We start from the raw sequence: 26,928 nt of genomic DNA, 5'->3' as shown, positions 1-26,928 counted from the left end.
TATGGTGGTAATAGTCATTCTTTGTATGTTGAAATTATTCAGTCTCTATACAGTGGAACTATTCAGTTGTAGTATTATTGTCAAGCCGCAAACTGTCCATGGAACTGGGACCCAAACTATCCCTGTCCCGGGGGTACTCTTAAAAGTAGAGACGCTCGAGTCTCTGACCTTACTATGCTCCTGTTAAACCATGATCTGTCCCCTCCCCAACCCCATGAGGCATGGGACAGAAAAGGAAAACAAGACCCAAAGACTAAACAGTGATAACAGAAATCCTCTATCATATAAAAGCACTAACCAACAATACAGAGGAGGATAGGGACAGGGAAGAATAAACTAAATGGGAATGGGTGACCAGGAGATAAACACACATGTACTACAGCAAACCACAGAACACCTCTATAACAACTCTACTCCAACCACTTAGCTTTAGCACACAGCACAGGAAGACAAATCTTTCACCAGCAGGACAAGAAGGTCTGACCAGTTTTTATAGCAAAAGGTAATGACCAGATCAGAAGCAACTGAAATGGATCTGCATGATTCTGACCAGTATAGAAAGAGTTGTTAACCTCTTCAGCACCAGAAGAAAGTAAATCCATTTAATATGGGAAACAAATCACACCATCTCTAAAGACCTGTGATTCATTACCCGACGTGACTGTCACTCCAGGTCTTCCAAGTGGACATGACACCCTGGTGACAGTTCCCTCCCTTCTATGAGGGGCCACTAGACCCTTGGGACCAAGTTTATACTGTGCTCAAAAAGCAATAAATGTGATTATCTCTGTAATAAAACGACACAATGCAAAATGGAAAGCAATTGCAGAATCAGGGGAGGTTAGGGATTCTTACAATGCATTTGACTAAATTGATCAGTTGACAGATCCTCTTTAAATAGGACCAAAAAGATTTCAGATTGTAAAGAACATATCTGTTCTATGAGGAATACATTTGTATCTAACCTGGTTGTCACTTTTTCTACCCTGTCTACTACAAACTAATCAGTGATCGGTAATAATAATAATGAGAAAATATATTCCTATTTAGTTTCAAGGAAAAGAGAAAAGGCCCTCCAAGTGTGTTACCCTAAATATAGGACACAGTGAGCAAAGGATTGTATATGTTCCCCTGCCTGGATTCTGACCTGACACAACTCCGTGTTTGTAAGAATAAAGGTATCACGCACAGTGTAGAACAGACTAAGTGCAACACAAAGGGATAAGGGGAAGGGGCCCTACACAATGAAAGCGGGGAGTGGAGACCCCTAGGTAGATCTAACGTCACCCTGTCTGCCCTAAGAGACCCTAAATAGGTTCCGCACCTATCATTGAGCAGGATACCTAGTCCCTGTCAGACCCTAGCGGTAAGCCCTGCTTAGGGAAGGAAGGGGTAAACGTTGGTCGAACCCCACTAACACTAAAGACAGCTAGGTTACACAAAACAAGGGGAACACTTAGCTTGAGTAGACTCAAAGAGAAACACAGTCATCCTTAAACTCCAAAGAGGACGCTAGCCAACTGCTGCAGCTCAAGCCTCAACAGTGAAGTTCAAATAGAAAATAATACCGCAACTCCCAACAGGAAGTTGGGAGTTATAAACACCCAGATCCAAGTGACACCATTAAGGCTGAGGGTGGTGGCCACTAGTCTGCGAGGCCAACCACTGAGACCTTCTGCAGTGCTACTGTGTGTAGCCTCTGACACACCTGTGATAGAAGTGATGCTGCTCCAACCGTTGTCCCACACGCGAGTGGGAAGAAACGAATTCAAACCTAACAGGTAATAGAGTAGTTATTACCAGTCACTGCCACAGAGTGAAGACAAGGGTGTATGTTCTGTGGATCGTTACCCTTTCATACAATACTTGACTATACCAGATGAAAGCGTCAACCCAACTTCAAAACATGTTGTGTGACTGAATTACTCATTACATAGAATTTTGGAGTTGGGGGTCAGGTTTGCGGCCCATAGATCTAGAACATTGGGTAACATTTTACACTGACAAGCAAAAGGGTAACAATATTTTTAACTTTCAAGCTCCATATCTCATCATCCACTACTGCTTCAAACGTGAGACTACCATAATTTTAAAGACAATCATCTTGGCTATTTCATACATAGACTTGACTTTCAATCATATTTTGCATATGATTAGTTATGCAGATTCTTGTCATATCACTGCTTTGTTACTGTTTTGCTTTTAAAAAATCTAAATTTTACTTTTTATTATTTTGTTAGTATTTTGTAAATCCATCTTTGGCTTTCACCACTGCCTGAATCCTTCTGGGCTGTTCTCAATCAGATTCAAATATGTCTCGATCGAAATGTGATCCAAGGTCTCTTCTACACGTTCCCAAAGTTGGTGTATAAACAGCTTTTTCTTCAACTCTACCCACAAGTAGTTAATTGGGTTGAGATCCGGGGACATTTTGGGGCCAATCTAGCACCTCTGCTTCATCGTCATTTAACCATTTCTTCGTCAATCTCAACATATGCTTTGGGTCATTGTCCTGCTGGAGCACTTTGTTGTCCTTTTCATACCCATAGTACTTCAGTGTATGAAATAACTCATCTTGTAGAATACTCACATACATCTCAGCATTGAGACCACCAAAATTCAATGTATTTGGCTGCGAAACAACCCCATATCATCAGACTTCCTCCACTGATTGTGACAGTTCCTTCAATTTCTCGATCCGTTACCCCCTTTTCACTTGTTTTAGGGACTACCATGGGAAGTGGAGTCATAACTGGTCTATCCCTGAGACGTCTATCTATGTGTATGGCCAAAGCCATGGTGGCTTCCAACGACTCAGGAGTTTGTAAAACGCTAGTGCGTCTTTTAATCTTTCAGACAGGCCTTGACAAAACTGACTCCAAAGAGCAGAATAGTTCCACCGGGTGTCAGTGGCCAATCTACGAAACTCTGAGTAGAATTCCTCTGCCGGCTGGTCTCCCTGCTGGAGCTTACTTAGCTTAGATTCAGCAAGGTAGACACAACATCATACACAAGGCCTAGAGCTTAAAAAAAAACCTCCCCAACCCCATGAGACATGGGACAGACATGTAATGTAAACAAGATATGAAGGCAGAAGAGGGATAACAGAAACCCTCTATCTTACAAAAGCACTAACCAACAATAGGGAGGAGAGGGACAAGGAGGAATAAACAAGGACCAGGAGATAAGTACCCATGTATTAAAGCAAATCACAGAACACCTCTACAACAACTCTATTCCAACCACTTAGCTTTAGCTCACAGCACAGGAAGACAAATCTTTTACTGGCAGGGACAAGAAGAACTAACCAGTTTATATAAGAGGTAATGACCAGATCAGAAGCAGCTGAAATGGTACTGCACGTTTCTGACCAGCATAGAAAGGGTTGTTAACCTCTTCAGCACCAGAAGAAACTAAATCTATTTGATATGGGACACAAAATCACACTACCTGCAATTCATTACCCGACGTGACCATCTAATTCCAGGTCTTCCAGGGGGACATGGCACCTTTGTGGCAATTATTCAGTCACCACACATAGGCATTATTAAATAAATTTATGGCAGTATTATTCAGTCTCTATATAGTGGTATTATTGGTATCATACTGTCGCATTATCGTAGAATTATTCACTCTTCCTGTACAGGTATCATTTAGTAATATGACAATATTATTCATTCTCCACATAGTAGTATTATGCAGGCTGCAGGCGCTGTATAGAGGTATTATTTAATCATTGTATGGTAATTTTATTCTGTCATTATACGGATGTATTATTTAGTAATTGTGTGGTAGTATTTTACAGTCTCCATATAGTGCTATTTATATAAAAGGGCACAAGACATGGATATGTGTACTTTCGTTTTCTTTTCAAACTCTGAGGAAGAAATCCCAAGTAATTTGGATTTTGATGTTTCGAGTGTTAGGGCAAAAACAGGCACAAAAATACTCAGCAATCTAAGAAGTGCAACTCGTATAATCCTGCTGACAGAGAGTGAGAAATTCTTGGAAAAGCTGGTCTTGAAGTTGAAAGAAGAAAACAAGAACATGGGACTTTATCTGAACATCAAGAAGACCAAAATCATGCCCACCACCAACGAGGAAGTCCATATAAAGATCAATGCTGTAGTAATAGAGGTGGTCGCCAGCTTCATTTTTTTGTGTCCCTCTATAATCATAATGGCGGTATGACAGCAAAGATCAAGTGTAAAATAGCTCTGGGGTGTGCAGCCATGGTGAGCATGGACCAGGTATCGAAGCGAAAGAACGTCTCAATCATCATCAAAGACTTCCCAACTATGGCTGCAAGATGTGGATACTCACAAAAGCAGATGGAAAAATAGTTGATGCCTATGAGCTGTAGTGTTGGAGAAAACTTCCACAAATTCCGCGATCAGTGAGGATCACCAACAAAGATGTTCTTGATCTTCTAAACCCAGAGATGTCCCCAGAAAGCGAGATCACCAGACAGAGACTAACCTTCTTTGGACACTTGATGAGGGAAAATTCACTAGAAAGTGAACTGCTACTCAGAGTGGTCAGTGGTAAAAGGCAACGGGAGATTGAAGGCCTGATGGATACCATCAAGAATGATGCAGTAATAAACATCAAGCAATTGAAAGAAGCCATGAAAACAAGGAAGCTCGGCGAAAACTGGCCTGCAGACTATCCAAGGGTCGGACATGACTGATCGGATACAATCAGAATCAAATATAGTGGTACAATTTAGCCACTTTATGGTACTATTGTTCAGTCACTGTACAGAGGTATTGTATGATCATGGTATGGCGGTATTATTCAGTTACCGTATGAAGGTGATTTTTTTTGTCATTTTAAAAATCGATTTTTCTGGCTAACAAGGTACCACAATCTTATTTTTTATTGTTCATCAAACTAAGTTAAAAATCAGTAGACGATATTCTATTATGCTCTTGTTTCCTGGAGAAACAATATGTTGGCAACCAGAACTTATCAGTGAAATTTGCATTGATAAGACCCGGAGTTCTTGATATAAAGTTGTGAATGACTAGGAGCTGATTTCATTTAAATCACCTTGTTGTTCAGACGTTCTTCAAGAAGTGATCCCGGACAAAGAGTGGAATGAGGAGTTGTAGACTGGAAGCCTTCATGGTGCTGGTCCTCTGTACAATCGGTAAGGGAAGACTAGAGCAATAGTTTGACACTGATTGGTTACAGGTTTTATTTTCAGATAAAGGGTTGCCCTATGGGTTTTTGCTTTTCAACATGGGTGCTTAAAGAGTACCTATCACTTGCTCCAAAAAAATTAATTATATTCCTTGGAAAAATCATTGAGCTCCCCTTATTCTGCTACTTTTTTTCTGTTTTTCATTGCGTCGCTCCAATGCAGAGATAATCACATTTGTTGCTTTTGGAGTGCAGTATGTGAAATCTCTGCTTGCATATTAACTGGTTGTTTCTCCATAGTTTTCTGTGTGGGTCATGCATTTTCAACCTCCCTCCGAGACACTGCTAATCACACTACTAGAAGTCTCAAACTGCTAGATCAGATGCTGATTGGTCTGGGAGGGAGGTTTGAAAGTGTACACCCCCAGACAAAATTCAAAGGAAACGCCCAGTTGCACTACAAGCAGAGATTTCACATACTGTGCTCAAAAAGCAACAAATGTGATTATCTCTGTAATCGAGTGACGCAACGCAAAATGGAAAAAAAATAGCAGAATCAGGGGAGCTCAGGGATTCTTACAATTCATTTAAGTAAATTGATCAGGTGGCAGATCCTCTTTAAATAGGACCAAAAAGATTTCAGATCATAAAGAACATATCTGTTCTAGGAGGAATACATCTGTATCTAACCTGGTCGTCACGTTTTCCAGTGAGAGGTAATAATAGTACAAAAATATATTCCTATTTAGTATCAAGGAAAAGAGAAAAAAAAGGCACTCCAAGTGTGTTACCCTCAGTATAGGACACAGTGAGCAAAGGATTGTATATGCTTGGATTGTGACCAAGCACAACTCAATAAGAATGAAGGGCTGCGGCTCTGACCACTGACACACACGCCGGGGGGAAGAAACGTATTCAAACCTAACAGGAAAAAGAGCGGTGATTCCCGGGCAATGCCACAGAGTGAAGACAAAGGTGTATGTTCTCTGGACCTTTATCCCTTCATACAATGTGTGACTCTACCAGATGAAGGCGTCAACCCGACTTCGAAACGCGTTACATGAATTAATGACTCATTACACACAATGAATGAAGATGATTCTTTATTACATACAATTTTGGAGCTGGGGGTCATAGATCTAGAACATTGGGTAACATTTTACACTGAGGAGCAAAAGGGTAACAATGTTTTGAACTTTTGACTTTCAGGCTCCACATCTCACCGTCCACTACTGCTAGGATTGTCAGACTACCATCATTTTATAGACAATCATCTTGGATATCTCATGCATAACTTTAACTTGCTATTTAGCATATGATTAGATATGCAGATTCTTGTCATGTCACTGCATTGTTTCTGTTTTACTCCTAAAAGTCTAAATTATAATTTTTAGTATTTTGTTAGTGTTTTGTAAATCCTTCTTGGCTTTCACCACTGCCTGAATCCCTCTGGGCTGCTCTCGATCAGATTCAAGCATGTCTAAACCTAAAAATTTGATCCCATGTCTCTTCTACACATTTGCAAAGTTGGTGCATACTGGTTGCCTCTCTTGGGTATGTACAGTATACTAGTTTTTCTTCAGCACTACCCACAAGTGTTGGATTGGGTTGAGATCTGGACGTATGTGATCTCACTATTACGAAGCATACGAGCCACCTCCACTGACGTGTTTCTTGAGCCAGAAGTGATAGACCTGGCGCAACAAAAACTCAGTCAGGCTTAAAAGCACACGAAAAGATAAATCTAAATAAATGCAGACCTGTAACAGGTGGGTACCATCCATAGCGGCCGAGCGGCATTTGCCCCCTCCCCTGCATGTGGAGGGCTGTTAGGGTCATCATACTGCACGTGGAAGGCTGTCAGGGTCATCATACTGGGCATGGAGGGCTGTCAGTCATCATGCTGTGTGTGGAGGGCTGTTAAGGTCATCATTCTGCACGTAAAGGGCTGTCAGGGTCATTATACTGCACGTAAAGGGCTGTCAGGGTCATTGTACTGCATGTGGAGGGCTGTCAGGGTCATCATACTGCACATGAAGGGCTGTCAGGGTCATCATACTGCATGTGGAGGGCTGTCAGGGTCATCATACTGAGCATGGAGGGCTGTCAGGGTCATGTGGAGGGCTGTCAGGGTCATCATACTGCATGTGTAGGGCTGTCAGGTCATCATACTGCATGTGGAGGATGGTCAGGGTCATCATACTGCACGTGGAGGGCTGTCAGGGTCATCATACTGCACGTGGAGGACTGTCAGGGTCATCATACTGTGTGTGGAGGGCTGTCAGGGTCATCATACTGAGCATGGAGGGCTGTCAGGGTCATGTAGAGGGCTGTCAGGGTCATCATACTGCACATGGAGGGCTGTCAGGGTCATCATACTGCACGTGGAGGGCTGTCAGGGTCATCATACTGCATGTGGAAGACTGTCAGGGTCATCATACTGAGCATGGAGAGCTGTCAGGATCATGTGGAGGGCTGTCAGGGTCATCATACTGCAAGTGGAGGGCTGTCAGGGTCATCATACTGCACGTGGAGGGCTGTCAGGGTCATCATACTGCACGTAGAGGACTGTCAGGGTCATCATACTGTGTGTGGAGGGCTGTCAGGGTCATCATACTGAGCATGGAGGGCTGTCAGGGTCATGTGGGGGGCTGTCAGATCATCATACTGCATGTGGAGGACGGTCAGGGTCATCATACTGTGTGTGGAGGGCTGTCAGGGTTACCATACTGTGTGCTGGAGGGCTGTCAGAGTCATCATACTGCACGTGGAGGGCTGTCAGAGTCATCATACTGTGTGGTGGAGGGCTGTCAAAATCATCATACTGTGTGTGGAGGGCTGTCAGAGTCATCATACTGTGTGTGGAGGGCTGTCAGGGTCATCATACTGTGTGTGGAGGGCTGTCAGGGTCATCATACTGTGTGTGGAGGGCTGTCAGGGTCATCATACTGCACGTGGAGGGCTGTCAGGGTCATCATACTGTGTGTGGAGGGCTGTCAGGGTCATCATACTGCACGTGGAGGGCTGTCAGAGTCATCATACTGTGTGTGGAGGGCTGTCAGGGTCATCATACTGTGTGTGGAGGGCTGTCAGAGTCATCATACTGTGTGTGGAGGGCTGTCAGAGTCATCATACTGTGTGTGGAGGGCTGTCAGGGTCATCATACTGCACGTGGAGGGCTGTCAGAGTCATCATACTGTGTGTGGAGGGCTGTCAGAGTCACCATACTGTGTGTGGAGGGCTGTCAGGGTCATCATACTGTGTGTGGAGGGCTGTCAGAGTCATCATACTGTGTGTGGAGGGCTGTCAGGGTCATCATACTGTGTGTGGAGGGCTGTCAGAGTCATCATACTGTGTGGTGGAGGGCTGTCAGAGTCATCATACTGTGTGTGGAGGGCTGTCAGAGTCATCATACTGTGTGTGGAGGGCTGTCAGGGTCATCATACTGTGTGTGGAGGGCTGTCAGAGTCATCATACTGTGTGGTGGAGGGCTGTCAGAGTCATCATACTGTGTGTGGAGGGCTGTCAGAGTCATCATACTGTGTGTGGAGGACGGTCAGGGTCATCATACTGTGTGTGGAGGGCTGTCAGAGTCATCATACTGTGTGTGGAGGACGGTCAGGGTCATCATACTGTGTGTGGAGGGCTGTCAGAGTCATCATACTGTGTGTGGAGGGCTGTCAGAGTCATCATACTGTGTGTGGAGGGCTGTCAGAGTCATCATACTGTGTGTGGAGGGCTGTCAGAGTCATCATACTGTGTATGGAGGACGGTCAGGGTCATCATACTGTGTGTGGATGGCTGTCAGGGTCATCATACTGTGTGGGAGCCCTCATACTCCGGGAGGCATTGTGGCAGCATCATAATGTGTGGGGGAGTCGCTGTGGAGGCACCATGCTGTGCATGTCGGGGTACTGTGAAGGAATTTACTGTGCTTGTATCATACTGTGTGGTGAAAGGACATTTTTGGGGACCTCATATTCTGTTGGGGCCATGAAAAGATTATCGTAGTGAGTGAGAACACAAAGGGTCTTCAGAAGGGGCACAATCACATGCCCCTCTTCCTGTTATTAAAAGTTGGGAGATATGACCCTGATTACTCCTCTGAACTTCCGAATACTGTTTTGGTTTTTTTGGAGGGGGGTGTAATTAGGACTTTGCAGTGGGCCCCTGTGATTGCTTTCACCGCGCTGACCTGCTGTCATATTGACCACAAAAAAGAGAAAGAGCCACTCCAAAACACTGCACACCACAATACGTAATCAAAAATATAACAAGGCAAACTTTATTGATGTATAAATAAAAACATTTAAAATCAACAATGAAAACATCAAAGAACCCCACAATGATCCATAAAGGTATTAATAGCCAAGCAGAGGCATGTATCCTATGAAGAATGCATATAATGGTAAGAAAATATAGTAACCATACATAGAATACAACACATCAAGGTAGCCACGTATGGCAATGCCTCCTACATATACACACACTGCCGCCAAATAACTAATGTATGTAAAGGAACAAACCTAATACCAAGGTGGAAACAGAGGCTATCGACACTGATCAGTACCTGAAGCAATATGGTTACCTATCTGGGACAGCGCCGGGTAAAGATGAAAACACAAATACGGATATACCCAGCGCTCTAACATATGGAGCTGCAATGCTTATGAACCCAAGGCATATAGACAGGTACCAGGTCCAGCCATATGGAGCAACAAAAGCCGAGCCGTAAGAAGGACAGACAGCGGGGAGGCTAGGATCAGAGTGGGGACAGACCCCACGCGTATCGCCGTTACAAGGACGGCTTCGTCAGGGGAAGGGTGATGTGCACATCATCAAAACCAGTTTAAATACCTTCATATCAGGTCAGGACAAGAGCGCAACACGCCGAGGGCCGGAACCGGAAATGACGCGTATGAGGGCGGAAAGGAATGTACGGCAGACGTCTCTGCCAGAACTACACAATGCGCATGCGCCCGAGTGTTTCAGCGCAGCGCATTGTGTGTAATATACCATGGATGTACAGGAAGGGGGCAGGTATCTGAGGGCAGCAGAAAAGAGACCCCTTGTAATGAGATTATACCGGGACATAAACAAACCAGACATAAAGGCTACAGACACACACAGATATGAGTCACACACAAGAGAGAATAAATAAAATAACAACAAACACAAAAAGAATATGGTGACAAAATAAACCATAAAAGAGAGGGTAAGACAGCATAATGCACAATAAGTGCCACAGATGAAAAAGTACTATAAACTATACAAAAAAAAGAAAAAAAAAAAAAAAAAAGAAAAAACGTAAAGAATGAAAAATAATAATGTATTAACAAACAAATTAAATATAAAAAATAAAAATAAATGCATAAAAGTATAATCTATACATGGACACCATGCCAACTGCAAAAAACAAACAAAAGTTTATTAGAGAAAAAGACCAAAATGAATGAGGAACAAAGACAAAGAGAGGATAGACCAATGATTGAATCAGCAGGATCCTAGTGGCAACAAAACTTCATAGTACCCCAGAAAGGGCAGCACTGACTCTCATTGTTAATAGACCTATATAGGAGATGAGTGGACAAAATCCAGTTGGAGTCCCATCTACAGTATATAGATACGTACTAAGGCCGCTACTACCACATACTTTTGTTCATCTAGCCCTAACACTGAGCTAGCAAAGGCTAAATAAGACAAGCGTAGACATATGAAATCCGACAAAGGTACAAACCATAATGCATACCAATAAATGTGAAATACAAAGTGCAGATCTATATAGACATCTAAATTTAAACGGACCATCTTCCAAGCTAAAAAGCTTGATGTAAAACCCCAGGAGAAGAAATCAAAAAGCAAACAGAATTGCTGAGGAACTTGATGTTAAATCCCATGCGACGAGGAGAAGAAAACAGAAGAAAAACTGGATAATGCTTGAGTCCTTGCCTCCAAACTGCTGTATAATGTCCGGACACAAAAGTTGAGGAGTGGAACCGTGACGTCGAACCAGCCTGGTTGGAGAGATACAAAAATGATAATAAACAGGTTGTTCAACCTAGAAAGCCCATAAAAAGAAGATCCTCGTTGATGCCCGAAGGCGCAGTAGAGTGTAACAAAAAAATCCAGCGGGCTTCCGCTTGTAAGAGTTTACGAGTAAGGGACTCCCCCCTACCCGAACTTCTGATATGCTCCAGACCTACAATCTTAGTGCCTGTATGCCTGCCCGCATGATGTAATAAAAAATGGGATGCCACTGTGGTGAGAAGCTTCTCCCTACGGGCATCCACCGACGCAGTATTGATGGTGGAAAGATGTTTCTGAATGCGTCGGCGCAGTTCTTGGGACGTTTGCCCCACATATATAAGTGGGCACGGGCAGATGATAGCGTAGACTACATTGGTAGTCTTACAGTTGATGTAAGATTTAAGCCCATGTTTGGTACAGTCAGTCGGGTTAGAGAAACAATCCCTGACAGGATGCATATACTGGCAGATGTTGCACTCTCCACATGGAAAGGAGCCTTTCAATGTAATACCACGATTCAATCTTGTAGTGGGCCTAGTATAATGACTTTTTAGAACAAAAATCACAACAAATCTAGCGAAGTAACCAGACTGAGAGGGGCAAAGGCCCTGCTCTCTCCGTACGTACATGGATGAAACCAAAATAATCATAGGTGTACTACTCCTAAAGCATGTAACAAACTAGAGAACATGGAGTACAAAAAGCACCAACTGATTGTAAAAGTAAAACAATCATTTTATTAATACATTAAAAACATACAAAAGCAGCCCAATCTGAGGGCAAAATACCATAAAGAGGAAAAATAATATACATATGTATAGGGAACCTACTAATACAGCAGACTCAATGGACCAATACTACAATATATGTACGGGTGGGTACAGTTAATTAGGGCAGCTCTGGACATTGTAGACGCCGAGGCTTTGGCGTCTCTTAAGACACTTCCTAAACATTTTAGATCCTTCCATGGATCTGACCCCAGCGGACTTAAGGTGCGGGGCATAGACCGCATTCATGGGGGTATTCGGGGTGGAAATTTAAATCGAATTTTAGCACAACATGAGTGTCGGTGGATTGCCACCTTGGACACCATGGCTCCGAAGGGCCTTAACGAGAAGTTATCCTTTGCTTCCTTTCTGTGATTTATACCACCTTTTTCTTTGATTGTGATAAAGTAGGTGCCTGTATCCACCTTTGCCTATGTTCGCTGTTCAGCAGATATCTTACTATATATATAAATAAATATATATCTCGTTCTGATATCTTTCCACCTTATTTTTTAAATTAGCGTTTTATTAATGTTGTGTCATGTTTTGTTTTTAATTTGTAGTGTTCACTTACCTTATTGCCTTTGGCGCTATGCGCATGCTCCTCGTTGAATCTGTGCCGTTTGGGATCTACGTTGACGGCGACGCTGTACTTGTGTCTATATCCCAACGTTGACCTGTCGCGCAGTTCGGAAGATGATCTACGTTGTGAGTCGCATCGGGACCATTCCAACCTATTGGCATATCACGATTGAATGGACAAAATATCTATGATTATTATTTAATGTCTTTAAGTATTATGTCATGCACTATGTCACTTTATGTATACAGATAGTTATTGTGTTCCTTATTACGTCCATAATTAGTATATGGACCTATTTATAACACTAAGGTGAATTTTCCCCTCTCACTTTATGATAGGGTTTTAGTTAACATTAAAGTCTATTTGCATATTCAGTATATATTAAGACTCTTACTAAATCTCACCTAATACACCAGGAATATCACCTGCTGAGTAGGGAGCTTTGTGATAGACCTGTGGACGTCTTTTTCACAGCATTTAGCTGATAGCGCACGTTTTCTGTTAGTGTTGGATTTCATTCACACAACATTATTTATTTATTATTTATTATTTATTATTTTTTATGCCCACGTTTGCTTTTTATCTTTTAGCATATTTGCATCCCCAAACATGGCTGCTACCATGGTCTCCAACATTATGGACGCCATGGAGCGCAGGCGCGGTTCTGAGCAATTTAGTATCCATCCATTATGCCGGGGTGCGGGGAGTACATTTAGACCTGTGCATCCCCGTTCAACAACGTAAGTGGGCTGAATCCGCCCCTCTCTGTGGGCGTTACTTATTCACCACTTCCCCTTTCTTCCCTACATCCGTGGCACGTAGCACTCTTCACCTCACAAACATGGCCGATGCCGGGTTCCTTACAGTTAGGTATGCCATAGTGCGCATGCGTATCCTGATCAGCGCATTGCTGATTCATCCCAGTGGTCTTCTCCCGATGCGATGTGCGCTTGCTCTGTGACGTCATCCGGCGAGATTTCGCCGCAGGCGCACACCGCATTGACGGTCACAGATTTGGATGGACACTTCCGCTTTGCGCTCCTCGGGGCGCATGCGCCGCAGCTTTTGGCAATTTATGGTAGTGCTATATAAACTCAGGGGACACAACACACGCTACTCCCCTTCTTGAAGAAGCACTCGTGCGAAACGCGCGTCAAGGGGTCAGCAGGAGGACCTAGGACACTTGTTATTATGGGTGAGTGATGGTATCCGATCTAGAGGTGTGGTGAATATGGGGACTTTGTAATTAAGGTAGCATCCGTATATAGTTACACATGGAGTCTGGATGTTAGACCTATATAGAGTGTATCTCTCCCCCCTTCTCACTATACTCAGGATTAACTGTACCCACCCGTACATATATTGTAGTATTGGTCCATTGAGTCTGCTGTATTAGTAGGTTCCCTATACATATGTATATTATTTTTCCTCTTTATGGTATTTTGCCCTCAGATTGGGCTGCTTTTGTATGTTTTTAATGTATTAATAAAATGATTGTTTTACTTTTACAATCAGTTGGTGCTTTTTGTACTCCATGTTCTCTAGTTTGTTATAATGACTTTTTGTAAGAATATCCCTTAGATTGGGCGCCCTCCTCGCAGTGATCAAAGGCCGTTCACTGACAACTTGCGATGTTGCCAAGTCCATAGTAAGAATGCCCCAGTGTTTCTGCAAAATGTCTCTTACCTTGGACCAATGGGTATTATACCCAGTGATAAAGCGAACAGATTTATCTGGCGGTTTCTTCTTTGGTTCCAACAAGGAAACCTGCGACAAGCAATTAGCTCTCTGGTATGCTTGAGAGATACATCTGTTAGGATAGGTCCTTTTTTTGAACCTTCTAGTCAGGTCGTGCGCTTCCTTTTGAAAGTCATCATCCAGCGTGCAGTTCCTCCTGGATCTGAGGAACTGTCCAATAGGGACCCCCTTTTTCGTGTGAAACGGATGGAAGCTGCGGAATTCCAAGATGTTATTAGTGGCAGTAGGTTTGCGATATAGGCAAGTTGATAAATTACCATCACAGCACATAACGTTGAGATCCAGAAAGCTCACCGAAGTGGGAGAGAACGAAAAGGTCAGAAAGATGTTGTACAGATTCTCATTAAGTGAATTTATAAAGATCCCGACCTCCTCCTGGGAGCCTGCCCAAATGAAAAAGATGTCATCAATATATCTGGACCAACAACGTACCTTAGATTTAAACCATGTGGAATTATAGACGATAGTCGATTCCCACCATCCTAGAAAAAGGTTTGCCAAAGCAGGGGCACAGCGGGCCCCCATTGCCACGCCGGAGACTTGAAGGTAAAAATTCCTGTCAAATAGGAAGAAATTATGCTTGAGAATGAAATTAAGCAAATCCACGATAAAAGAGTCATGTAGCCTATCTGAGTCATGTTGTAAGTCCAGAAAATATAAGACAGCTTGTAGACCATGATCATGGGCAATGTTTGAGTACAAGGACTCCACATCACATGTAACCATGATCTCACCTTGGGCCAGGGTAACACCTTGTAAGGATGTAATAAAATGTGACGTGTCCCTGATATGCGACGGAAGCTCCAGAACCAGGGGCTGCAAGAAAAAATCAATATAGGTACATGCTTTCTCGCATAAACTACCTATACTAGAGACGATTGGACGTCCGGGTGGCTTGCAAATATTTTTAAGCAATTTGGGTAGCATGTAGAAAGTGGACGTAGTAGGATGTTTTACCCAAATGAAATCCCGTTCACCTGTGTTGATAATCCCTAGTTCCAGGGCTCTGTCAATTAATGTTCTCAATTTCGTAGAGTAAACACCCGTGGGGTCTGATGGAAGTCTCTGATAGTATCTGACATTATCCAATTGTCTATGTGCTTCTTCCACATAAAGATCGTGAGGCCAAAGGACAATGTTACCCCCCTTATCTGCCTCACGAATAATAAATTCGTTGTTGTTTTTGAGGTCAGACAAGGCCCGTTTCTCAAGCAGTGTCAAATTATGAGTAACAGGGATCTTGATGGGCAAAGCTTCAATGTCCCTTTTGGCCATTTCAAAAAATATCCTGACCGCAGGAACAATAGAGAAAGGTGGCGATACATGAGATTTGTTCCTGTGTGGAAATCTGGACCTACCTGCAGTGTCCTGTCCTTCATTAAGCAGATCCATGAGATCTTGAAATACATTCTGTTCAGTCTGGTCCAAAAGGGGGGTAACTTGAGGTTTGTTATGTAGGACCTGTAGAACAATTTTTCTACAGAATAAGAACAAATCTTTAATCAAAGTGAATTTGTCCATCTGGTGAACTGGCGAAAAGGTTAGGCCTTTAGACAGGACAGAAGTCTCATGTATAGAAAGAACATGTGTGGAAAGATTAACAATCTGGAGGGCATCCTCCTGAATATACTCACAGGTCTTTTCTGAATCCAAAAGAGTCACTTGCGGAACTGTCTCCGTGGGTTGCGACGCGGAGGTCTGTAGTTGTGACTGCTGATTGTCCGAGTAAATGCGCCTCCTACGTCCCCTCCTGGTCCTGGGTCGATATCGCTTCCTCCCGATGACAAAAAATCACTAGAGGAATGTGCATCTGTAGATGGTACTGGTCGCTCGGTACTGATAGTTCTTTCCCCACGATAACGACCTCGACGTCTGTTCCCATGATGTGTCCAGGAAAATGCTATCTTATCATCAAAGTCTTTTTTGTCCCTTGCAAATTTAGAGCGCTTTTTGGACATAATTTCCTTGTCATACTTGTCCAGCAAGTCCTTAAGTGTAACTCTAAAGGGCTGAACCTGAGAAGCCTCATCAAATTTACTCAATTTGGTTTCAAGGCTCTTGATATCAGCTTTGACGGTAGTTAATAATTCTCTGTCGTGCGTGATGAGCAAATTAATTAGAATACTTGAACAATGTATTAGACCCTGTTCCCATACAGTGCGAAAAGTGGGGGATGGTTCCCACGCAGGAAAAATAGAAATCCTAAGTCCCCTGGGTATAATGTTCAATTTCAAATACTCCTCCAAACATCGAATGTTCCAGAGAAGCCTGATGCCATGTTTTTGTGAGGCAATCAATTCTGTAGTGAGACCCGAAAAATCGGAGTCTCCCGACAGATTACTGGTCTCCATGAAAGCCTGTGAGGAAGTGGCCCTCCATGCCGCCTCCCGTGCGTCCCAATCCATGGGCCCTGAGCGAGTTCCAAACAAATCCTACCAATAATAAAATCTAGGTACAAAGAATATCAAGTACAAAAAGCTATAATAAGCTGTGTGCTGCTAGCTAGAAAAGGCACCAAAGAAATGCCCAAACAACAATAGTCAAACGAGGAAAATACCAGCGCACTACTGAATATTATATGGAGTAAAAGGGGTGCAGAGGAGTGGCATAATATAATGACCACAAAAAAGAGAAAGAGCCACTCCAAAACACTGCACACCACAATACGTAATCAAAAATATAACAAGGCAAACTTTATTGATGTATAAATAAAAACATTTAAAATCAACAATGAAAACATCAAAGAACCCCACAATGATCCATAAAGGTATTAATAGCCAAGCAGAGGCATGTATCCAGGCGCGGACTGGCCCAGGTGGCAGGAATGCATATGCCCCCCGGGCCGGTGCCTAAGCAGCTGCACAGGGCCGCTGGAGGATTAGCAGTAGCAGTGATTGCAAGACATAGCGCCACCTGTAGTGCGCGGTGGCGTCATCCCGCCAGCAGCCGACATGTAGGCTGCAGGGGTATGTGAGGAGCAGGCTCCTGTGCGGCGCTGCCACTCTGAGGGAGAGAGCCAGCAGCAATCAAGATGAAAGGTCAGACTCAGCATACCGGCCTGTGTGTGCACGGAGCTCCAGCTTCTCCTGCTCTTATCTGTTATCCCGGCAGAGAAGGAGAGACGGGGGAGGTGCCGGACAGTGCAGAGCTGTGAGCAGGAGAAACTGAAGAGCTGCACATGGACATCAGCCGCCCCTGCACCACAGAGGAGAGTGTGTGATGTGTGTATGAGCCTGGTATCTGGTGTGTTGTGTATGTGATGGCTGCATGCATGTGTGTGATGGTTGCATGTGTGTGATGGTTGCATGCATGTGTGTGATGGCTGCATGTGTGTGATGGCTGCATGTGTGTGATGGTTGCATGCATGCATGTGTGTGTGATGGCTGCATGCATGTGTGTGATGGCTGCATGCATGTGTGTGATGGCTGCATTTATGTGTGTGATGGCTGCATGCATGCGTGTGATGTCTGCGTGAACAGGGGCGGATTATAAGAGGGTCAATATAGGCGGTAGCCCAGGGCCAAGTGGTGGTGGGGGGGGGGCCTGGGCTACCGCACAGATTGCCCGCCACCATCAGGGCATTACTGCCTGTGCCCTGACTGGCGTATCATATATGGGCCCGGTTGGCAGAGAGAGGGGGCCCGCATCGGGCCCCGTCTCATCTGCTCACCGGGCCCCTACCGGCGCTGTGGCGGTTTCCTATTGACGTGCGGGCGCGAGCCCGCACGTCAATAGTTAACAACAACAGCCGCCAGCCAATTGGAGGCTGGCAGCTGAAGTCGGCCGCAGGCGCACGCGCAGCGCACACGTCGCTGGCGTCTGACGTCATTGTGAGTCGCCGGCGAATGCGCGCTGCTGGAGGGAGCTCGCCGCCTGGAGCGCTGGTAAGGTGAGAACTCAGTTTGTTGATTGCTGGACACACTGGGGCAATGCTGGACACACTGGAGCAGATTGCTGGACACACTGGGGGTAATATGCTGGACACACTGGGGCAGATTGCTAGACATACTGGGGCAGATTGCTGGACACACTCGGGGCAATGCTGGACACTGGGGCAGATTGCTGGACACTGGGGCAATATGATGGACATACTGGGGCAGATTGCTGGACACACTGGGGGTAATATGCTGGACACACTGGAGCAGATTGCTGGACACACTGGGGCAGATTGCTGGACACACTGGAGCAGATTGCTGGACACACTGGGGGTAATATGCTGGACACACTGGGGCAGATTGCTGGACACACTGGGGGCAATGCTGGACACTGGGGCAGATTGCTGGACACACTGGGGCAGATTGCTGGACATACTGGGGCAGATTGCTGGACACACTGGGGGTAATATGCTGGACACACTGGGGCAGATTGCTGGACATACTGGGGCAGATTGCTGGACACACTGGGGCAGATTGCTGGACACACTGGGGCAGATTGCTGGACACACTGGGGCAGATTGCTGGACACTGGGGCAGATTGCTGGACACTGGGGCAATATGATGGACATACTGGGGCAGATTGCTGGACACACTGGGGGTAATATGCTGGACACGCTGGGGCAGATTGCTGGACACACTGGGGGTAATATGCTGGACACACTGGGGCAGATTGCTGGACACACTGGGGCAGATTGCTGGACACTGGGGAAGATTGCTGGACACTGGGGCAGATTGCTGGACACTGGGGCAATATGATGGACATACTGGGGCAGATTGCTGGACACACTGGGGGTAATATGCTGGACACGCTGGGGCAGATTGCTGGACACACTGGGGTAATATGCTGGACACGCTGGGGCAGATTGCTGGACACACTGGGGGTAATATGCTGGACACACTGGGGCAGATTGCTGGACACACTGGGGCAGATTGCTGGACACACTGGGGCAGATTGCTGGACACACTGGGGCAATATGCTGGACATACTGGGGCAGATTGCTGGACACACTGGGGCTGATTGCTGGACACACTGGGGCTGATTGCTGGACACACTGGGGGTAATATGCTGGACACACTGGGGCTGATTGCTGGACACACTGGGGCAGATTGCTGGACACACTGGGGCAGATTGCTGGACACACTGGGGCAATATGCTGGACATACTGGGGCAGATTGCTGGACACACTGGGGCAGATTGCTGGACACACTGGGGGTAATATGCTGGACACACTGGGGGTAATATGCTGGACACACTGGGGGTAATATGCTGGACACACTGGGGGTAATATGCTGGACAGACTGGGGGTAATATGCTGGACACACTGGGGGTAATATGCTGGACACACTGGGGCAGATTGCTGGACACACTGGGGCATATTGCTGGACACACTGGGGCATATTGCTGGACACTGGGGCAATATGCTGGACACACTGGGGTTAATATGCTGGACACACTGGGGGTAATATGCTGGACACACTGGGGGCAGGACTGGAGGCATGGGCAGAATGTAGATACGGGGCATGATTGGAGACATGGGGCAGAATGAAAGACATGGGGCAGGATTGGATTATAGGGCAGGATGGGGAGATCATATGGAGTAGAATGGATACTCATGAGGGCAGGATGCGAGAACATATGGCTGGAGCCAGGAATTAGATATACGGGGCCAGGATGGGGATTATTACCATAGGGGCTAATTAAGGGATATTATTACTGCAGTGATGTATTTATTTTTTTTTTTTTAGTATACTGTTTTAAATGGGGGGGGAGGCAGGCCTGTTACTGTGCAGAGTGACACTATGTCGCCTTTTTTTCTTCATGTGGTGTTGTGTAGAAGTTGTGAAAAATTAAGTAATGTGTTCTGCAAGCGGAGCTCGAGATAACTGTGTTATTTCTTGCAGAAACGAGTCCTGGCTGGAAGAAATGATGGCAGTCTGTGCTGGATGAAAGATGAAGGAGTTCACCTAGAGACATCACTGGTGAGTCAGTGTTACCTATACACTGACACTATACACTGTATACTATATACAGAGGTCCTGTGTACAATGTCACCAGTGATCACTGTATAACCTACACATTATATACAGAGCTCCTGTGTATAATGTCACCAGTGATCACTGTATTACCTATACATTATATACAGAGCTCCTGTGTATAATGTCACCAGTGATCACTGTATTACCTATACATTATATACAGAGCTCCTGTGTATAATACCACCAGTGATCACTGTATTACCTATAAATTATATACAGAGGTCCTGTGTACAATGTCACCAATGATCTCTGTATTACCTCTACACAGACACTGCATACTAAGTACAGATCTCCTGTGAATACTGGCACTTATGGTGATAGTATTATGTTTTTTTGTTTTTTTTATTACTGATCAGTATTGTACTATTCAGTCACTATGTGGTGGTAATATGTGGTCTGGAAATGGTGTTGTGGTATTTGTCCCTTGTGTGTGCTATTTGGTCACCAAGTGGTGGTAATATGTGGTCTTGACATGGTGCGGTGGTATTTGTTCATTGTATGTGATATTATTCGATCACTGTGGTTGTAATTTGTGGTCTGGTCATGGTGCAGTGGTATTTGTTCCTTGTATGTGATATTGGTCAAAATATTCCTAAATTGTATTGCATATTTTAACAAAAATTTAATAGGTTACAGTAGAGTAGGGCCCGGCCCTTTTTCTGGAATAATCTGGTTCAGGTATATCGTGACCCCCGTCACATGACCCCCGTCACATGACCGAGGGGGCCCACAGTGTCTGAACAGCCCGGGGCCCTGGCTACCGTTAATCCACCCCTGGCTGCCTGTGTGTGTGATGGCTGCATGTGTGTGATGCATTTGTGTCAGTTGCGTGTGTGTGAGCTGCATGCGTGTGTGTGAGCTGCGTGCGTGTATGTCATTATATAGTGGGGCTGTGTGTGTGTGTGTGTGTCATTTTACAGTGGTGCCGTGCGTGTCATACATTATGGCTGTGCGTATGTGTCATTATACAGTGGGGCTGTGTGTGTATGTGTCATTGGTGCATTCACTCTGTGTCATTCTATGTGACTGTAGACTTGTGCATCTCACATTGCTCGCAGAGCTGTGGTTATTTGGCATGTGTCTGGCTGCAAGTTTGTGATTGGCATACATGCGGTCACATGCCGACAAGACTTGCATGGCGAATGCAACTGTATTGAACAAGGCCCAAAACCGTCTAGTCGAAATGTGGCTGGGAATATATATATTGCATGATTGTGGTCACAAGACCACCTGTTGCCGGCACCAGAGAATCCTCATAACGCACAGTGCGCACGATATGAGGATTCACACATAGTGACTGTAGACATGTAGCATTATATCCGACAACCCCTTTAAGGATGAGCCGCTCCTCATGGGCCACTGCTGTGTGCTTGCCCCCCAGGCCAAAATTTGCCAGTCAGCCCCTGCATGTATCCTATGAAGAATGCATATAATGGTAAGAAAATATAGTAACCATACATAGAATACAACACATCAAGGTAGCCACGTATGGCAATGCCTCCTACATATACACACACTGCCGCCAAATAACTAATGTATGTAAAGGAACAAACCTAATACCAAGGTGGAAACAGAGGCTATCGACACTGATCAGTACCTGAAGCAATATGGTCACCTATCTGGGACAGCGCCGGGTAAAGATGAAAACACAAATACGGATATACCCAGCGCTCTAACATATGGAGCTGCAATGCTTATGAACCCAAGGCATATAGACAGGTACCAGGTCCAGCCATATGGAGCAACAAAAGCCGAGCCGTAAGAAGGACAGACAGCGGGGAGGCTAGGATCAGAGTGGGGACAGACCCCACGCGTATCGCCGTTACAAGGACGGCTTCGTCAGGGGAAGGGTGATGTGCACATCATCAAAACCAGTTTAAATACCTTCATATCAGGTCAGGACAAGAGCGCAACACGCCGAGGGCCGGAACCGGAAATGACGCGTATGAGGGCGGAAAGGAATGTACGGCAGACGTCTCTGCCAGAACTACACAATGCGCATGCGCCCGAGTGTTTCAGCGCAGCGCATTGTGTGTAATATACCATGGATGTACAGGAAGGGGGCAGGTATCTGAGGGCAGCAGAAAAGAGACCCCTTGTAATGAGATTATACCGGGACATAAACAAACCAGACATAAAGGCTACAGACACACACAGATATGAGTCACACACAAGAGAGAATAAATAAAATAACAACAAACACAAAAAGAATATGGTGACAAAATAAACCATAAAAGAGAGGGTAAGACAGCATAATGCACAATAAGTGCCACAGATGAAAAAGTACTATAAACTATACAAAAAAAAGAAAAAAAAACAAAAAAAAAAAACGTAAAGAATGAAAAATAATAATGTATTAACAAACAAATTAAATATAAAAAATAAAAATAAATGCATAAAAGTATAATCTATACATGGACACCATGCCAACTGCAAAAAAACAAACAAAAGTTTATTAGAGAAAAAGACCAAAATGAATGAGGAACAAAGACAAAGAGAGGATAGACCAATGATTGAATCAGCAGGATCCTAGTGGCAACAAAACTTCATAGTACCACAGAAAGGGCAGCACTGACTCTCATTGTTAATAATCAGCAGGATCCTAGTGGCAACAAAACTTCATAGTACCCCAGAAAGGGCAGCACTGACTCTCTGCTGTCATATTGAGTGACAGTTTTTTGTTTCTGTGCCACGCACCACGATGTGCATTTAGTGCGTCACTTCATCAGGGAGTGACCCCGTTACTGTAATCGGCCAACTTTGCCAAAGCACTTTCTTCTCCAGTTACATTATTGTTTTGCCCTTGGTTTCTCTTAGCCAACATATCCCGCTTGCTTTGTTTGGCTTTTATTGGCATCAGCTTCTTGTACTGACGGATATTTACCAGCTTGTTGTCACAAGGTTGTCACGGGACCTGCTTATTACTAATCTCACTGAATGTTAATTATTGGTAGAGGTCTGGAGTTCTGTACTAAAGAGAATCTGTCACCAGGTTTTTGCCACCTAATGTAGGGGGAGAGATACTGATTCCAGTGCTGTGTCACTTACTGGCTGCTTTCTACAGTTTTGATAAAATCACTAGTGGACTAGTAAACCTGCTACCAGATAGTCCTCCATATTCATAATTTCTGTATAACCTGACGCCTCCACTGATTGGCAGCTTTGTGCCTATGCACAGTGTACACAGAAAGCTGTTAATCAGTGGTGTGGACGGGGTTATCCAGGGCTCAGCATTCAGGGAACTGCTATATCTTCAGAAGATAAAACAGTGATTTTATCAAAACTGCAGCACACGGCCTAGTAAGGTATACTTAGCTGGAATCAGGGTCTCTGCCCCTACATCATGCTTCTCTCATATCAAAATTTTGATGATAGATTCTCTTTAAAAAAAAATAATTCTCAGATCACAATAAAGATATTTTAGTAAATCTGCATAGAAAAAAAATACCATAAACATTTTTTTTTTATCAGAGAAATTAAAATTTGTCTCCACTCTCCTGATGGCGAATCAATACTTTGAAATGTTTGTACCAAGTTAATAAATGATCTTGTATCGATAAGGGCTAAATAATTAATCACTGGGAGTCCGACTGCCGGAACCTTCATCGATTCCGAGAACGGAACCCGAGAGATTTATTGGAGCGGAGATGAGTATGCTCGACCTATGCTCCATTCTGATGGGGCGCTCATTCTCAGGATAGATGGTAGTCGGACCCCCAAGCGGGCAATAGATCATCCCCTTACCTATCAATAGGGAAAATCTTTAAGCTTGGTATTATACAAATCCTTCAATGGAGAAGAGCTCCAATTTTTTTGTCAATGGTATGGCTTTCGGAAAAGGCTATTTCTACAAGTTCTTCGGCCATTGGTCAAAGGTCCACCCTGAGTGGGTCACTCTATGGTCTACTCAGTATTAGTGTAATGCTAGATAAAGGTGACTATGATACTTTATTGATCTCACAGATGTTCCATTTTTTCCCCAACAGCTCACTCTGTGTCCGGTAAGTTGATCAAAAATGACCTGTTGGATCTCAAGTTTTCAAATAAACCTGGAAAAAGTGAATTATCTGTCACCAATGAGGCCATTTTTGTTAATCTGACCGCTTTGGTCTCCATACCTCCATCTGAGAACGGGAGCGCGCAGATTGTGTCCTCAGATCTGACCATGTCTGGAGAGAACCCATGCCTCTTCTCCATCATAGCTGAGGAGATCAAGAACTGCGACAAACCCAACGAAACGAACGTCTCCTGCAAATCACAGGACAATGGGCCAGAACTGCATGTAACATTGGTTGCTGTAGTCAACCATGAAAAAACTTTCACCTACACAACAAATGTCACCAGTGGGACACTAATGCTGACAATTTCTATGGAGAACACGCTAGTCGTTGTGCCCACATATTCTCCCTGGATGGGGATCACAACAATTTATCTCAGCTTTATGTTTAAAAGCTTTCAACGCATCGAAAAGATGGTCAACTCTACGAACGTTTTCATGAACGTGCAAGCTACGTTCACACCTACATCGTCCCAAAACACCTCCCCCATAAATGGTCGGATTGGTCTATGTAAGTAAAACATAAAAGCCTATATAAACCCAAGTAGTACCCTTTTAGAGCTAATTGGTGAGGTGCCCCTTTCAAGTCACGCTCAAATCAATTCAGAAAAAGCGCCCACAAAATATATGTCGTCTGCCTGGAGGACCCAACCTGTCCATGTATTACAGAGCCTGAACACAGATGTCAATGAGAAACATGCAATACCTAATTTCCCCTGCGGAGGCACTGCAGGGAGATTGAACTCTTCCTAAATGCTTCTCGCTGAGATTATGATCATCAAGGTTCTATAAAATCATAACTCTTTGAACAAAAACAGGCTAATCAAGAATACCAAACCTTTTAAAAATTAACGCTGCCCTAAATTTCCTTTTTTTTTCTACGAATTGAAAAAATGCATCTACCTTTGGCACCAATTGACACATGCATGTTTCCAATAAGTACAGATCTGGAAATAACATAATCCCACTTACTGCATAGCCTTGTGGGAATTTTTGTGTGGAGGGTGCATGGTGGTCTTGAGTCTAAAGGCCCCCAAATACGATAGTTGACCAAAGCCACTGATTTGTCAGGAATGGGCGACCAGCTAATGTATAGGGGCAAGTGCCGACTCTTCCCAATAAATGAGGATCACCATGCGATCCTTTTGTAAATCGTGGAGATAAGTTGCCCCCCGGGGATGATGCTCCACTCTCCCTATGGAGAACACATGCTGAGCCTCCCTTGTATGTGTATGGGGGAGTCGGTACAGATGACTTAGATGTTTGGGAACCTTAAAATTAATAATTTTTAGAAATATTTTTAGAAATGCAATTAAAAAAAAAGTACAAACGAGGCTCCTTGTGATACGAGCCGAGAGCAGAAAGGTGCCAGGTAGTTTTGTAAAGCAGGAAGGAAGCGATATCTATGTTATTGTATCCGGGAGAGAGAACTGATAACGTGCCTCGTTAGAGATTCCAAACGTGTTTCCACGCTACCATTAATAAAACAATGATGTTTCCTCATTCTCTGTCTCTCACAGAGCCGTGAATAGGATATTTCCTTTTTTTTCTGTAGGAATGTTCATAAAATATGGTGATTTTGAATGAATATTTTCCTACAAATACGAAGTCTCATCCAGACTGTCCTGAACATTTATGTGACTAGGTGGCGACGTGCTACAATACCACGTGCCATATGGAGGCAGAAAATTATTCAGAATTATTGTCACTGGTAAGATTGAACGGGGCAGTCCAGGGCAACAGGCTCGGACTGGCCCATAGGGTAACGGTGGAATCCCCCGGTGGGCCCCTGTACAAATCTGTCCCCCAACCCCACTGTATGAGCAGTACTTTGCATAATTCAATTGATTCTGTATAGAAAAAAGCAGCATCTCATCATTCATTAATCAAACAAACTACCCAGTTTATTATTATATAGAGATATAGGTACATTTGTGAGCGAGGGTAGTGTAATATTTGTATGCAGGTGGGCCCCTAAAGTCAGTGTTACTGGTGGGCCCTTGGAACCCCAGTCCAACACTGCAGGGCAATGTTATCCACCTTGGTACCTGGAACATTTCTATCTACAGCATGGCTGGGTGGAGAACTCAATTCCCCGCCAACGGAAGACCCAAACACAAAGCTGAGAGCAAAACTGAAATGATACGAGAAGTCGGCAGACTGTAGACTATAAAGTTATTACTTCTCCGCAGGTCCTCTGAATGGAACCGTCCTGCTGATGCTTTTTGCCATTTATCTCTTCATCTGATTCATTGTTGGCAGCTTTGTCTGTAAGTTTTTGTGATCACTTTGGGGGACCCACAAAAAAAAAATCACTTTTCAAATCACAACATACCAGAGGTTGTTAGGTATAAAGTGTCCATAAATAGCAGCATCGTTTTCTTAAATGACAGTAACAGATATACCGGTACTTATAATAGTGTGACCACATATTAGTGCAATACACAGCTCGGATAAACTTAATAAACCTAAACAATGCCGCCACACAGTATGCAATACAGTGATCACATAATAGAGCAGTACGAGCCCAAATAACGACACTATATAGAGCCTAAATAATACCGCCACACAGTATCATATACAGTGACTACATAATAGTGCAGTAAAGGGCATAAAATA

At 44.2% G+C, this 26,928-nt stretch overlaps 1 protein-coding gene across 1 annotated transcript; it reads left to right on the top strand.

The window, feature by feature from the left end:
• The first annotated feature begins 5,040 nt into the window (after positions 1 to 5,040).
• LOC138666208 (uncharacterized) lies at positions 5,041 to 26,557 on the top strand. Its single transcript, XM_069754448.1, has 3 exons — positions 5,041 to 5,152; positions 24,239 to 24,820; positions 26,502 to 26,557. Exons 1-3 carry the CDS (start codon positions 5,101 to 5,103, stop codon positions 26,555 to 26,557), a joined length of 690 nt encoding a protein of 229 aa, XP_069610549.1. The 5' UTR covers positions 5,041 to 5,100.
• Positions 26,558 to 26,928: the final 371 nt, after the last annotated feature.

Source organism: Ranitomeya imitator, chromosome 2 (assembly GCF_032444005.1).
Source record: "Ranitomeya imitator isolate aRanImi1 chromosome 2, aRanImi1.pri, whole genome shotgun sequence".
In the NCBI taxonomy this organism is placed as follows: domain Eukaryota; kingdom Metazoa; phylum Chordata; class Amphibia; order Anura; family Dendrobatidae; genus Ranitomeya; species Ranitomeya imitator.
This window is presented reverse-complemented; position numbering and strand designations above follow the sequence as displayed.

Coding starts and splice junctions, on each gene's coding strand:
- LOC138666208 (XM_069754448.1), top strand. CDS start 5,101: ATGAGGAGTTGTAGACTGGAAGCCTTCATGGTGCTGGTCCTCTGTACA. Junction 5,153..24,238: donor GCTGGTCCTCTGTACAATCG/GTAAGGGAAGAC, acceptor TTTCCCCAACAG/CTCACTCTGTGTCCGGTAAG. Junction 24,821..26,501: donor AAATGGTCGGATTGGTCTAT/GTAAGTAAAACA, acceptor ACTTCTCCGCAG/GTCCTCTGAATGGAACCGTC.